This window comes from Macaca fascicularis, chromosome 20 (genome assembly GCF_037993035.2).
Source record: "Macaca fascicularis isolate 582-1 chromosome 20, T2T-MFA8v1.1".
Classification (NCBI taxonomy): Eukaryota; Metazoa; Chordata; class Mammalia; order Primates; family Cercopithecidae; genus Macaca; species Macaca fascicularis.
The window spans coordinates 9,515,468-9,528,352 of NC_088394.1; the positions used below are offsets into that span (position 1 = coordinate 9,515,468).

A 12,885-nucleotide genomic window follows, 5' to 3' on the forward strand; every position below is an offset into this window, starting at 1 on the left:
AGGTTCAAGCAATTCTCATGCCTCAGCCTACCTAATAGCTGGGATTACAGGTGCCTGCCACCACACCCAGCTAGTTTTTATATTTTTGGTAGAGATGGGATTTTGCCATGTTGGCCAGGCTGGTCTTGAACTCCTGACTTGAGGTGATCCACCTGCCTCAACCTCCCAAAGTGCTGGGATTACAGGCATGAGCCAGTGTGCCCGACCAGCCGCACACTTTTAAACAACCAGATCTCAACCGGCCTAAAAATACACAAATTAGCCGGGCGTGGTGGCGGACACCTGTAATCTCAGCTACTTGGGAGGCCGAGGCAGGAGAATCACTTGAACCTGGGAGGCAGAGGTTGCAGTGAGCCAAGATTGTGTCTCTGCACTCCAGCCTGGGCAACTGAGTGACACTCTGTTTCAAAAAATAAAAATAAAAATAAATAAATAAATAAACAACCGTATCTCATGAGAACTCACTTTCTCCATGACAGCACAAAGCAGGATGGTGTTACACCATGAGAAACTGCCCCCATAATCCTATCACCTCCCACAAGACCTCACCTCCAGCATTAGGGATTACATTTCAACATGAGATGTGGGCGGCGACATAGATCCCAACCATGTCAGACCCAAAGCTTGATTTTTAAAACAGAAACCATTTATTAAATGGGACCATCTGAATTTAGAAATGGGATGAATGCTTCCTAGGTAATTTTGATAGGCACAACTGGGTTTATGTGCTCCTGACTTTTGGTAGGTAGAAGCCAGGGATGCTGCAAAGCATTCTATAATACACAGGACAGCCCCACAACAGAGGATTACCCAACCCCAAAATGTTAATATTGTCAAGGTTGAGAAACTTTGGTCTATATACATTTGGATGTAGATTACATTTTTACAAACTTTGGATACTTTTTGGAATCTGACCTTTCAGGTGCTAATGCCACGGGCATCTTTCCATGTACGTGAATATTCCAAATGTCAACCTCAAAACAATTAACGGGTACATAATATTCCATGAAATGGTTGACTATGCCACATTCTACTTAGCCGACTTCCGGTGCTGGACATTTAGGTTGTTTTCTCTTTGTTTTTTGTTCGTTTGTTGAGACAGCGGCTCACTCTGTTGCCCAAGCTGAAGTGCTGCGGTCATGGATCACGGCAGCCTCAACCTCCCAGGCGAAAGCAATCCTCCTAACTCAGCCTCCCAAGTAGCTGGAAGTAAAGGCATTCACCACCATGCCTGGCTAATTTTTGTTCTCTGGAGTTTTTTTGGTAGAGTTGGAGTTTCACCATGTTGAAGCTGGTCGTGAGCTTAAGGAATCCACCCACCTTGGACCCCCAGAGTGCTGGGATTACTGGCATGAGCTACCACATCTGGCCCTCTTTGCTGTTCTTATAGACAATATATGATGAATATTGTTTACCTCCATCTTTGTGTACTGGTCCCATTCTTAGGATGAATCATCAAAAATGAGATTGCTCAGTTGAAAGCAATAGAAAGCTGGCATCAGATCAGGCATGGTGGCTCACACCTATAATCCCAGCACTTTGGGAGGTCAAAGCAGGTGCATTGCTTGAGCCCAGGAGTTTGACGCCAGCCCGGGCAACATGGCGAAACCCCATCTCTACTAAAAATACCAAAATTATCCGGGCGTGGTGGTGCGTGCCTGTAATCCCAGATACTCAGGAGGCTGAGGTAGAAGGATCACCTGAGCCTTGGGAGGTCAGGGCTGCAGTGAGCCATGTTGGTGTCAATGCACTCCAGCCTGGGCAATAGAGCAAGACCTTGTCTCAAATAAATAAATAAATAAATAAATAGCTGGCACCAGCTTATACTCCTGCCAGTAAAACCGGATCATGCCTACTTGCCTACAACTTTGCTGACACTGGGTTTTCCCGTGTTTAAAATCTACAGTGTCCTCGTGGTGCCCCAGTTGGTCTGTCCAGACACAGTGTTCCGGGGTGGTCTGGCTGGGATGGGGCTAAGGTCCTGGCACTACCTCTGTTAGGGACATTGGGCATCAGTCAGGGCAGAATCCTCATGATCTCAACTGTCACCAGGGATTTCTCATTGTCTTTGTTTACTGCAGGATCCAGACACATTAGTCAACCCGCAGCCAAAGTCGACGTTGAATTTGATTATGATGGGCCTCTGATGAAGACGGAAGTCCCAGGGCCTAGATCTCGGGTGAGTTGAGCACACCTGAGTGGGGTATTTTGGAAAAGGGAGAAAGGGGCCTAAGAAGCAAGAGCACAGCCAAGCTTAGGGACCTGTGTTGATTGTCAGCTGCTTTTAGAGAGTTCATCACCAGAGATCCGAGATATTCAATTAGGCCATTTTGCCGTAAGACACCAAAGAAGGGCTGGGAGCGGTGGCTCATGCCTGTAATCCCAGCACTTTGGGAGGTCGAGGCGGGAGGATCACTTGAGGTCAGGAGTTCAAGACCAGCCTGGCCAACATAGTGAAACCCTGTCTCTACTCAAAATACAAAAATTGGCTGGGAGTGGTGGCGCGCGCCTGTAGTCCCAGCTACTCGGGAGGCTGAGGCAAGGCAATCACTTGAATCCGGGAGGCAGAGTTTGCAGTGAGCTGAGATGGTGCCTCTGCACTCTAACCTGGGCGACAGAGCAAGACTCCATCTCAAAAAAAAAAAAAAAGAAGCCAACGAAGGCATAACAGAGGAGATGTATCAGTTTTCTGTTACCACAGTAGTGCTTCATAACAAACAGCCACAAAAATCCCACTAGCCTAGAGCAAGCCAATTGCTCATGCACTTAAGGTTCGTTGGGAGTTGGGTAGGCAACTCTGTTGGGCTCACCTGTATGCCTGGGGGATGGCTGGCTGTTGGTTGATCTAGGTTAGGTATGGCTTGAATCACTGCAGTGATTTGGTTCTCTTCCATGTGTCTGCCATGTTCCAGAAGGCTAGACGGGGCTTGTCCTCATGGCAATGACAAAGGTGTACAAAAGCAAGAGGAGAACATGCTACAGTTCTACTGAGGCCTGGGTGCTGTATGGGTCTGCCATCACTGCTGCCTCCTTTTGCTGGCCAAAGCAAGTCATAGCTTGCCTTAAGTCCAGAGTCAAGGGCTGGGGTACAACATCCAACCAACAGTGGAAGAACATGGCAGTGTTACATGGCACAGGGCTCAGAGATCAAATGCCCTTGAACTTGGTCTTGAAACCTTTCTAATACAAATTTATTTTTTCTTTGCATATTTTGCATATTTCATCCGTAATGTCTTTTTTTTTTTTTTTTTTTTACTGTCAAAACATACTTCTTTTGTCATTGCAACTATTTTATAAATCCAGAAATCTTTGTACTAATATAAGTGATTGTAGTTATTTTGGATAGTGTTTTGCTAACAAATGGGAGAGATTTTAAATGCATATTTCTATTGGGGAGATAGATTTTAATCTAGTAGTAGTAAAATTCTTGGAATACCTCTTCATGTTTTTTTCATGAATATTATCCTGTGTTTTTATGTGGAAATATATAATTTTATGACACTAACTGGTAACGTCTATTTTATGTTGAATTACTTTTGGAGTTGAAATCTTTGTAATATCAAAGCAGCTAGTTTCTAATTCCCTGTTTCTGTATAGAATAAAGTACAAGTGGTTTATGGAGTGTTTGGATTATAATTATAAATGGTTCTTTGATATGCAAGTTAATATTTTCAGTTATTTATATTCTTAATGAGGTGTTAACACCATTTTTTCCCCAAATAACAGAGAATCTGTGTTTTTATGGACACTAGATAAACACCTTCAGCTTGAGATTTTCTTGCTAAATATTTTAGTTTATTTTATCTTTCAGGTGTCTGAATTTCAGCCTGTCTATTGTACTAGTAATTTAAGTGTGTAATGGAATAGTTTCCTGTCAACTATTTATATCAAGTAATTTTTAAAGTAATATTATTGACTAATAAAATATTAAGTTATAGAAAATGTCAAGACTTGGGAAAACATGAAAGACTTTAAGCTATTTTGGCAAAAAAGAGTGTGGACTTGCTATAATGCTTTTTTTCTTCCTCCCTGCAGGCGTTAATGAAACAGCTGAATATAATTCAGGTAAGTGAGGATGAGGTAACGTTCCTTGTGTTGCTTCTTTATCACAACTGAGTTAAAAGACAGATGCTTAATCTGTTCTGGCTCTTGTTTTAAAATAATGTAGTTGGCTTTTGTTCTAAATGTTTTTTCTCATTTCCTTTGTGATTTCTTCTTTGACCCATTGGTTATTTACCTGATGTTTAATTTCCACACTTTGGTAAATTTCCCAAATTTCTTTCTGTTATTGATTTCTGGTTTCATTGCATTATGGTTGGAAAGCACATTTTTGTGATTTCAACCCTGTTAAATTTATTGAGCCTTTTTTTATGGTCTAGCATATGGTCTATCCTGGAGAATATTCCCTCTGTACTTGAGAAGAATCTGTATTCCTCTGTTGTTGGGCAGAGTGTTCTATAGATGTTTGTTAGGTCTGTTGCTTTTAGAATATTGTTCAAATCTTCTATTTCCTTGCTCACCTTCTGCTTAGTTGTGCTATCCATTATGGAATGCCACATGTTGACATCTTCAACTATTATTATCAAACTATTTTTCTTTTTTTTTTTTTTTTTTTTTTTTTTGAGACGGAGTCTCATGCTGTCGCCCAGGCTGGAGTGCAGTGGCGCGATCTCGGCTCACTGCAAGCTCCGCCTCCCGGGTTCCCGCCATTCTCCTGCCTCAGCCTCCTGAGTAGCTGGGACTACAGGCGCCCGCCACCGCGCCCGGCTAATTTTTTGTATTTTTAGTAGAGACGGGGTTTCACTGTGGTCTCGATCTCCTGACCTTGTGATCCGCCCGCCTCGGCCTCCCAAAGTGCTGGGATTACAGGCTTGAGCCACCGCGCCCGGCCAAACTATTTTTCTATCTAACTATTTTTCTATCAAACTACTTTGATTCTGTTTTTGCTCTATTTATTCAGGGCTCTGATGTTAGGTGCAAATATGTTTATAATTGTCATATCTTCTTAGTGGATTGACCCTTTATAATATTAATATTATAATATTCTCTCTTTAGTAACATTTTTATAGCCTATTTTTTCTGATATGAGTACAACCGCTTCTAGCTTTCTTACGGTTGCTGTGTGCATCAGATACCTTTCTCCATCGTTTTACTTTCAAACTATTTGTGTTCTTGAATCTAAAGTGTCTTCTGTAAACAGCATAGAGTTGGTTCTTTTTATCCAGTCTGACAGTCTCTGCCTTTTGATTGGATTGTTGAATCCATTCACAGTTAATGTTATTATTCATATGGTTGTATTTACAGCTGCCATTTATTGTTGTTCTCTATATGTCTTCTGTCTTTTGTTCTTTTGTTCCTCTCTCTTTTTTTTTTTTTTTTTTGAGACGGAGTCTCGCTCTGTCGCCCAGGCTGGAGTGCAGTGGTGTGATCTCGGCTCACTGCAAGCTCCGCCTCCCGGGTTCACGCCATTCTCCTGCCTCAGCCTCCCGAGTAGCTGGGACTACAAGCGCCCGCCACCACGCCCAGCTAATTTTTTTTTTTTTTTGTATTTTAGTAGAGACGGGGTTTCACCGTGTTAGCCAGGATGGTCTTGATCTCCTGACCTCGTGATCCGCCCATCTCGGCCTCCCAAAGTGCTGAGATTACAGGCGTGAGCCACCGCGCCCAGCCTTTTTTTTGTATTTTAATGGAGTTTTTCTCTTATTGCCCAGGCTAGAGTGCAGTGGTGCAATCTCGGCTCACTGCAACCTCCGCCTTCCAGTTTCAAGAGATTCTCCTGCCTCAGCCTCCCAAGTCTCTGGGACTACAGGCACCTGCCACCAGGCCCAGCTAATCTTTTTGTATTTTTAGTAGAGACGGGGTTTCACCATGTTGGTCAGGCTGGTCTCGAACTGCTGACCTCGTGATCCACCTGCCTCGGCCTCCCAAAGTGCTGGGATTACAGGCGTGAGCCACCCCACCCAACCCTTTTTTGTTTTTTGTTTTTTTTTTTTGAGATGAAGTCTCACTCTGTCACCCAGGCTGATGTGCAGTGGTACAATCTCAGCTCACTGCAACCTCCACCTCCTGGGTTCAAGCAATTCTCCTGCCTCAGTCTCCCAAGTAGCTGGGATTACAGGTGCCCGCTACCACACCTGGCTAATTTTTGTATTTTTAGTAGAGATGAGGTTTCACCATGTTGCCCAAGCTGGTCTTGAACTCCTGACTTCAAATAATCCACCTGCCTTGGCCTCCCAAAGTGCTGGGATTACAGGCGTGAGCCACTGTGCTCAGCTCTCTTGTAATGTTTTTTATTTTGCATTAAGTGAGTACTTTCCAGTGTAACATTTTTATTTCTTTAATGATTACTGTATATTTTTAGTTTTTTTTGAGGTTGCTCTAAGGTTTACCATACATTACAGAATCGACTTCAGATTTGTATCCCTTTTTGTGTTCTGATGTATAAAACGCATACAGAAAAATTCATGAAACATAAAATCGCAGCTTACTGAACTATTATAAAGCAAACCACCCATGCCCTTAGCCAAAGCAAGAAATACATTGCCGGCACCCACAGATGCACCTATGTATCCACAGATAGTCACAATATGGTGTACTTCACTGATTCAAGCTTAATCCTGAAAGACCAAGAATCTAGGGAGTGGCAGTGAGCCTGAGTTAGTCTCTTTTTTCTCCAAGAATGCAGAGGCTGTGCATTTTTTCTGCAATTACGAAGAGAGCCGAGGCAATTACCTGGTTGATGTGGACGGCAACCGGATGCTGGATCTTTATTCCCAGATCTCCTCTGTCCCCATAGGTAAGAGCTGGGAAATCACGCCTTGGAGATAACCTCTGTTTCTGTCTCTCCTAGTTGTGGCTCTCCAGGTATTAGGATGTGGCTTCCAGCAGGCACATCCCAGGGTGTTGCCTGACACTTTGCTCAGGGGTAGGAAAAAAATAAGTAATGTGTAAAGGGCATATTATTAGACATATTATATGTCCTCTCTCATCTACTCCTTCCCCAAATTCTACAAGGTAAGTATGTATTAATATCCCCATTTTGCAGACAGGTAAACAAAGCGTAGAAAGGTTTGATACCTTGCATAGGAATCATAGCTAGAACGCGAACCCATCGGTGTGACGACAGTGGCCCCTAGGTAGGTGTCTTAGGTTGAGGGTCCTCGAAGAAGAGCCTGAGGTGAGGATTTCCTTTTTCCCCTGCTTTTTTTTTTTTTTTTTTCAGACGGAGTCTTGCTATGTCGACCAGGTTCGAGTGAAGTGGCACAATCTTGGTTCACTGCAACCTCTACCTCCCGGGTTCAAGCGATTCTCGTGCCTCAGCCTCCCAAGTAGCTGGGATTACAGGCTCGCGCCACCATGCCTATCTGATTTTTGTATTTTTAGTAGAGACGGACTTTCACCACGTTGGCCAGGATAGTCTAGAACTCCTGAGTGCAAGTGACCTGCCTGCCTCAGCCTCCCACAGTGCTAGGATTATAGGTGTGAGCCACTACGCCCAGCCTAATTTTTTTTTTTTTAGAGACAGGGTCTCACTATGCTGTCCAGGCTGGTCTCAAACTCCTGGAGTCAAGTGATCCTCCCACCTCGGCCTCCCAAAGTGCTAGGATTACAGATGTGAGCCACTGAAACCAGCCAAAGGTAGGGATTCTTGGGCAGGTTGTTGATTGAGGGAGAGCTCTCAGGAGAAAGGGGAGGAAAGGAAAGAGCCTAGGGCAGGGGGAAGAAGCTAAGAAGGAAGGTCTCAGCTGGAACTATCCACAGCCTGACCCCACTTGGGGCTCTGGAGCATGCACCACACCCCACAGTTGGTCTCAGAATGAAGGAAAGGGTCTGGCTTTTTATGCCCCTTCACCAGCCAGTCATCACCCATCAGCTGCCAGAGGGGAGAACTTGTATAATCTCCTGGGCAAAGCGGCTTCCATTTGCCAAGGGCCGTTTTCCAGGCAAGGAGGCAGCTGGAGTTATTATCAACCAACACACAGAGCAGCTGGGAAACAGCGACCTGCCCAGTAAAAGTGACCTTGGTGGGAAGCCCACAGCCTCTGCCTCCCAGGGTCACCTCCCAGCCCCCAATCAGCATTCCCTCTGGACCCTGCTCAGCAGCCTGGAGCCTTTCCTTGAGACCCAGCCTTGGCTGTCCACACCGCTTCTTCTTACCCTGCTCATTTCCTCACGCCTATTAATTTCCCACTAAGATGCTATTAGACAATAAGTGGACTCATTCTTTTGGGGAAGTCCATCATTCAGGAATGCCTCAGCCATGGAAGGCATTTTGGAGACAAAGATTTACAAAACCCCATCTCCCCTTTGTGTGGGAGTGAAAGGGATGGGCTCTTGACTTGTCCTGGGTTCAAATCCTGGCTCCACTATATATTAGCTGTGGGATTGTGACCCACCCCCCAGGAGTCCCTCAGTCTGAATGCCCAGCTAGCCACTGTGTGCATGAAGGTCAGGGAATCAGATTAGCAGCGTTTGTTAAAAAAAACTAGAAGTTTGGTCAGGCACAGTGGCGCATGCTGGTAATCCCAGTACTTTGGGAGGCCAAAGGAAGAGGATTGCTTGAGGCCGGGAGTTTAAGACCAATCTGGGCATTATAGTGAGACCCAACCCCAATCTCTACAAAAAATTTTTAAACATTAGCTAGGCATGCCTACAGGTGCATGCCTGTAGTCCCAGCTACTCTGGAGGCTCAGTCAGGAGGATCGCTGGAGCCCAGGAGTTTGAGGCTGCAGTGGGCTATGATCACACCGCTGCACTTCAGCCTGGGCAACAGTGCAAGATCCTGTCTCAGTAAAAAACAAAAACGGAAACATTCTAGAAGTTCTAAAAGTTCTCTCTCTGGCCACCTGTCCTCCCATATCTGTAGTCTTCAAAAAGATTTTTTTAAGTTGATATTTATTGAGAATTTACTATGCATCTGGCATATTGCCAAGTGCCTTATATGTTATCTCATTAAATGGCTACAACTGCCTTAGAGTAGGGTCTTTTAACATCACCTCCAGTTGACTGATGGGCGCAAGTTTCAGGAGCTTACAGGGTTTTCCCGGCATACACAGGGAATCCAAGGCTAAGCCAGTGTGTGAACGAATGACTCTCTGCCTCCCAAGCGTATTTCTATGGTAGCTGCCTTGCAGACACCTGCCCCTGCCCTGCCGTGAAATGTGGGGGTCCCACAGCATCAAAAGCCCAAGGCAGGATTTCCCTGATCAGAGGGACCAGCTCTGCTCTCATCTCTTCTTCAGAAGCCAGTAAGGCACACCGCATCTGAGGCTAAATGAGGTTTACCTGGAACGGGCTTATCTCTCCAGAGGCAAAAAAAGGTCATGAACACACAAGCAGTGTTGATAAGGAGCCAGGGCTTAAAGACCTTTGGCCCGGAAACAGTTGGAGAAACCCAGAGTGTTCCTTTTTTGAGTAAGGCGCACTTTTCAGTCTTGGGCCCAGCATGTGTTGGAGTAGGATGGGGGAGTGCCAGGGATGAATGTTAATAGTCCTCCCCACCTTTGTCCCCCTTCGTGACTCTCCCATCTATCTTCTCGACCAGGCAGCGTGGAACCCCAAGGCATTTCAAATCACTTTCACTTTTCTACTCTATTAGGAGAAAGTCTGCCGTGGGTGATGCCAGGTCTTTAATACCTGTTTCCACTGGCTGATCTCTTACTGTGGAGGAGCGCGTGGCCCAGGCTCAGAGGCTTGGGCAGGCAACAGAAAGATTGTGCCCATGGCATTCAACCTCTGGCCACACTGATATAAAGTCTCCTTTCAAAGTAAATGTATTTGGCCGGGCACAGTGGTTCGTACCTGTAATCCCAACATTTTGGGAGGCTAAGACAGGAAGATAGCTTGAGCTCAGGAGTTTGAGACCAGCCTGGCCAGCATGGTGAAACCCTGTCTATAAAAATAAAAAAAAGTAGCCGGGCATGGTGGTGCACACCTGTAATCCCAGCTATTCAGGAGGCTGAAGTGGGAGGATTACTTAAGCTGGGGAGGTTGAGGCCGCAGTGAGCCGTGATTACACCACTGCACTCCAGCCTGGGCAACAGAGTGAGACCCTGTCTCAAACAAACAAACAAACAAACAAACAAAGAAAACAATAAAAAAAAAGAAAAGCTTCAAGGGGTGAATTCTGAGATTAGCTGGTAATGTTCAAATTCAGCAGCAGTTAGTATGAACCTTATGGTGGAAATTCAGGCCATGACATCAGCAAGCTCATTTCGCACAAACTCCAGTTGACCATTTTGGTCCCCCTATGGTTTCCAGACACATGAAAGTGAGGATGCATTCATCAGGGTGAGAGCTGTGATTTTTGGAAACTCAAGTCAAACACATGAGGTCAGCTGCTGAGTTCTTTTCGCAGAGAGAGACACTGCTGCCCTCTTGTTCTCCAACCTTATGTGTAATTGTCTCCCAGGACTGACTGGGAGATGATCTGCAGGGCAGGTGCATTAATTACCAGGAGATAGAAAGTGGCTTGACTTCAGGCCGGGTGCGGTGGCTCACACCTGTAATCCTAGCACTTTGGAAGGCTGAGGTGGGCGGATCACTTGAGGACAGGAGTTCAAGACCAACCTGGCCAACATGGTGAAACCTCGTATCTACTAAAAATACAAAAAAATTAGCCAGGCATGCTGGCACACACCTGTAAACCCAGCTACTCCGGAGGCTGAGGCACGAGAATCGCTTGAACCTGGGAGGCAGAGGTCGCAATGAGCCAAGATTGTGCCACTGCACTCCAGCCTGGGCAATAAGGCAAGACTGCTGAAAAGAAGAGGGGGGTGGGGAGGGGAGGGGAGCTTGACTTGTTAGGGGAGGCCAACATGCAATAGAATGGTTAAGAATGTCTTTCAAAAAGCCCTGGAAGATTACAACAATCTCGCTTGAGTCTAACATAACTACAGAATAATCCTTATTAATTAACTTCAAATATTTTAATTTTAATTTTTTTTCTTTTTTTATTTCTTCTTTTTAAAAAAAATGGGATACATGTGTAGAACCTGCAGGTTTGTTACATAGGTATATGTGTGCCGTGGTGGTGTGCTGCACCTACTGTCTCGTTATTTTAATTTTTAATAGAGTGGGGACCCGTGTCTTTCCCAAGCCTGAGCCCCATCTCAGTTCCTCTCCCAGAAGCAACCATTATTATCAGCTTCTTCTAGAGAGAGATTCAGTGAGTGTGTAAGCACCCACATATCCTGTGTCTCTCCTTCTTCACTTAGCAGATCTCAGAGATTATTCTAACTCAGCACAAATAAATCTCTCTCACCCTTTTCTACAGCTGATTCGTTACATTAGAAGGCTTATTTCCCTGACCCACTATTGATGGATGGTAGGTTGCTTTCAAGTCTTGAGATATGAGTGTCACAGTAAGATCCATGCTCATAGATCTTTATACACACTGTAGGATAAATTCATAGAAGAGCAATTGCTGAATCTGAGTGTGCTAAGCCTTGTCGTGCAATGTCAGGCCCAGTCTGGACGGTCAATGCCGTGGGACTCTGGGAATAAGCAGATGTATGAAGGCAGGACGAGGCCTGCGGGTCACAGATTGCAGGTGGCATCACTACTCACTCAGTCCCTGAGCAAACATTCGTCGAGATTTGACTCAGCCAGTGGGCTCTGGGAAGGAAGGTGAGGGTCTTCTCTGCAATTCGGCACTCAGGACTGTTGAACCACACTCCCCAGTCAGCCCCAGGCTTGAAATTTTCTTACATTTATCTCCTTTTTAATATTTTATTTTATTGTATTTATTTTATATTTTATTTTATATATTCTATTCTGTTCTATTCTATTTTATTCTATTTTATTTTATTTTATTTTATTTTATTTTATTTTATTTTATTTTATTTTATTTTATTTTGAAATGGAGTCTCACTGTCACCCAGGCTGGAGTGCAGTGGCACAATCTCAACTCACTGCAACCTCCACCTCTCGGGTTCAAGAGATTCTCCTGCCTCAGCCTCCCGAGTAGCTGGGATTACAGGAACACAGCATCACACCCAGCTAATTTTTGTATGTTTAGTAGAGACGGGGATTCACTATGTTGGCCAGGCTTGTCTGGAACTCCTGACCTCAGTTGATTTGCCTGCCTCAGCCTCCCGAGTAGCTGGGACTATAGGCGCGTGCCACCACGCCCGGCTAATTTTGGTATTTTTAGTAGAGATGGAGTTTCGCCATGTTGGCCAGGCTGCTCTGGAACTCCTGACCTCAGGTGATCCGCCTGCCTCAGCCTCCCGAAGGGCTGGGATGACAGGCGTGAGCCACCATGCCCGGTGCATTTATTTCGCCTTATGTTTATGTAGTCCAGTAGGTCTCAAACCTGAACAAGCATCAAAATCTTCTAGAGAATTTGTTGGATTTCTAGGCTGCCCCCTGAGAGATTCTGAGTCAGGGGTGTTAGGTGGGGCGCCAGTAATCTCTTTTTGTCAACAAAGGATAAAAGCCCCTTTGGTGTTTAAAGAGAGTTGCGGGGTTGGAAAGGAAGGGAGAGGGAAGGAGAGGAGGGAGGGGCATGGAGAACCCGTGGATGCAATGAGATCTCTAACAATACTCTCCTGCCCTCAGGTTACAGCCACCCCGCCCTGCTGAAACTCATCCAACAGCCTCAAAATGCGGTAGGTCTTGGGGTTACACAGAATAAAGACAAAATGTGTTCATGGCCATTCACAGAATCACTGGGCAGACTTTGGCAATAGTCCTTGCATTCATTCATTCCATAAATATTTATCGAGCCTATACTATGTGCCAGGTATGTGGAATGCCTTGATGAACGAAAACGCAGTGCCCACATTCCCACGGAGGCAGTCAATTAACCACACACATGAATAGAGGATTGCAACCATACTAAGTGCTCCAGAGTAAGATAGGCAGTGCTTCGTGGGCATAAAA

The 12,885-nt window shown here is 45.1% G+C and overlaps 1 protein-coding gene across 7 annotated transcripts in view; it reads left to right on the plus strand.

Annotated features, from left to right (window-relative positions):
* ABAT (4-aminobutyrate aminotransferase) overlaps positions 1-12,885 on the plus strand; it is a 106,385-nt gene that overhangs the window by 66,796 nt on the left and 26,704 nt on the right. For all 7 annotated transcript variants that reach the window (XM_065537177.1, XM_045381765.2, XM_005591210.4 and 4 more), the window contains 4 exons: positions 2,082-2,179; positions 4,036-4,065; positions 6,679-6,796; positions 12,562-12,611. In XM_065537177.1, coding sequence (XP_065393249.1) covers positions 2,082-2,179; positions 4,036-4,065; positions 6,679-6,796; positions 12,562-12,611 — 296 coding nt within the window. The remainder of the gene's footprint in view (positions 1-2,081; positions 2,180-4,035; positions 4,066-6,678; positions 6,797-12,561; positions 12,612-12,885) is intronic.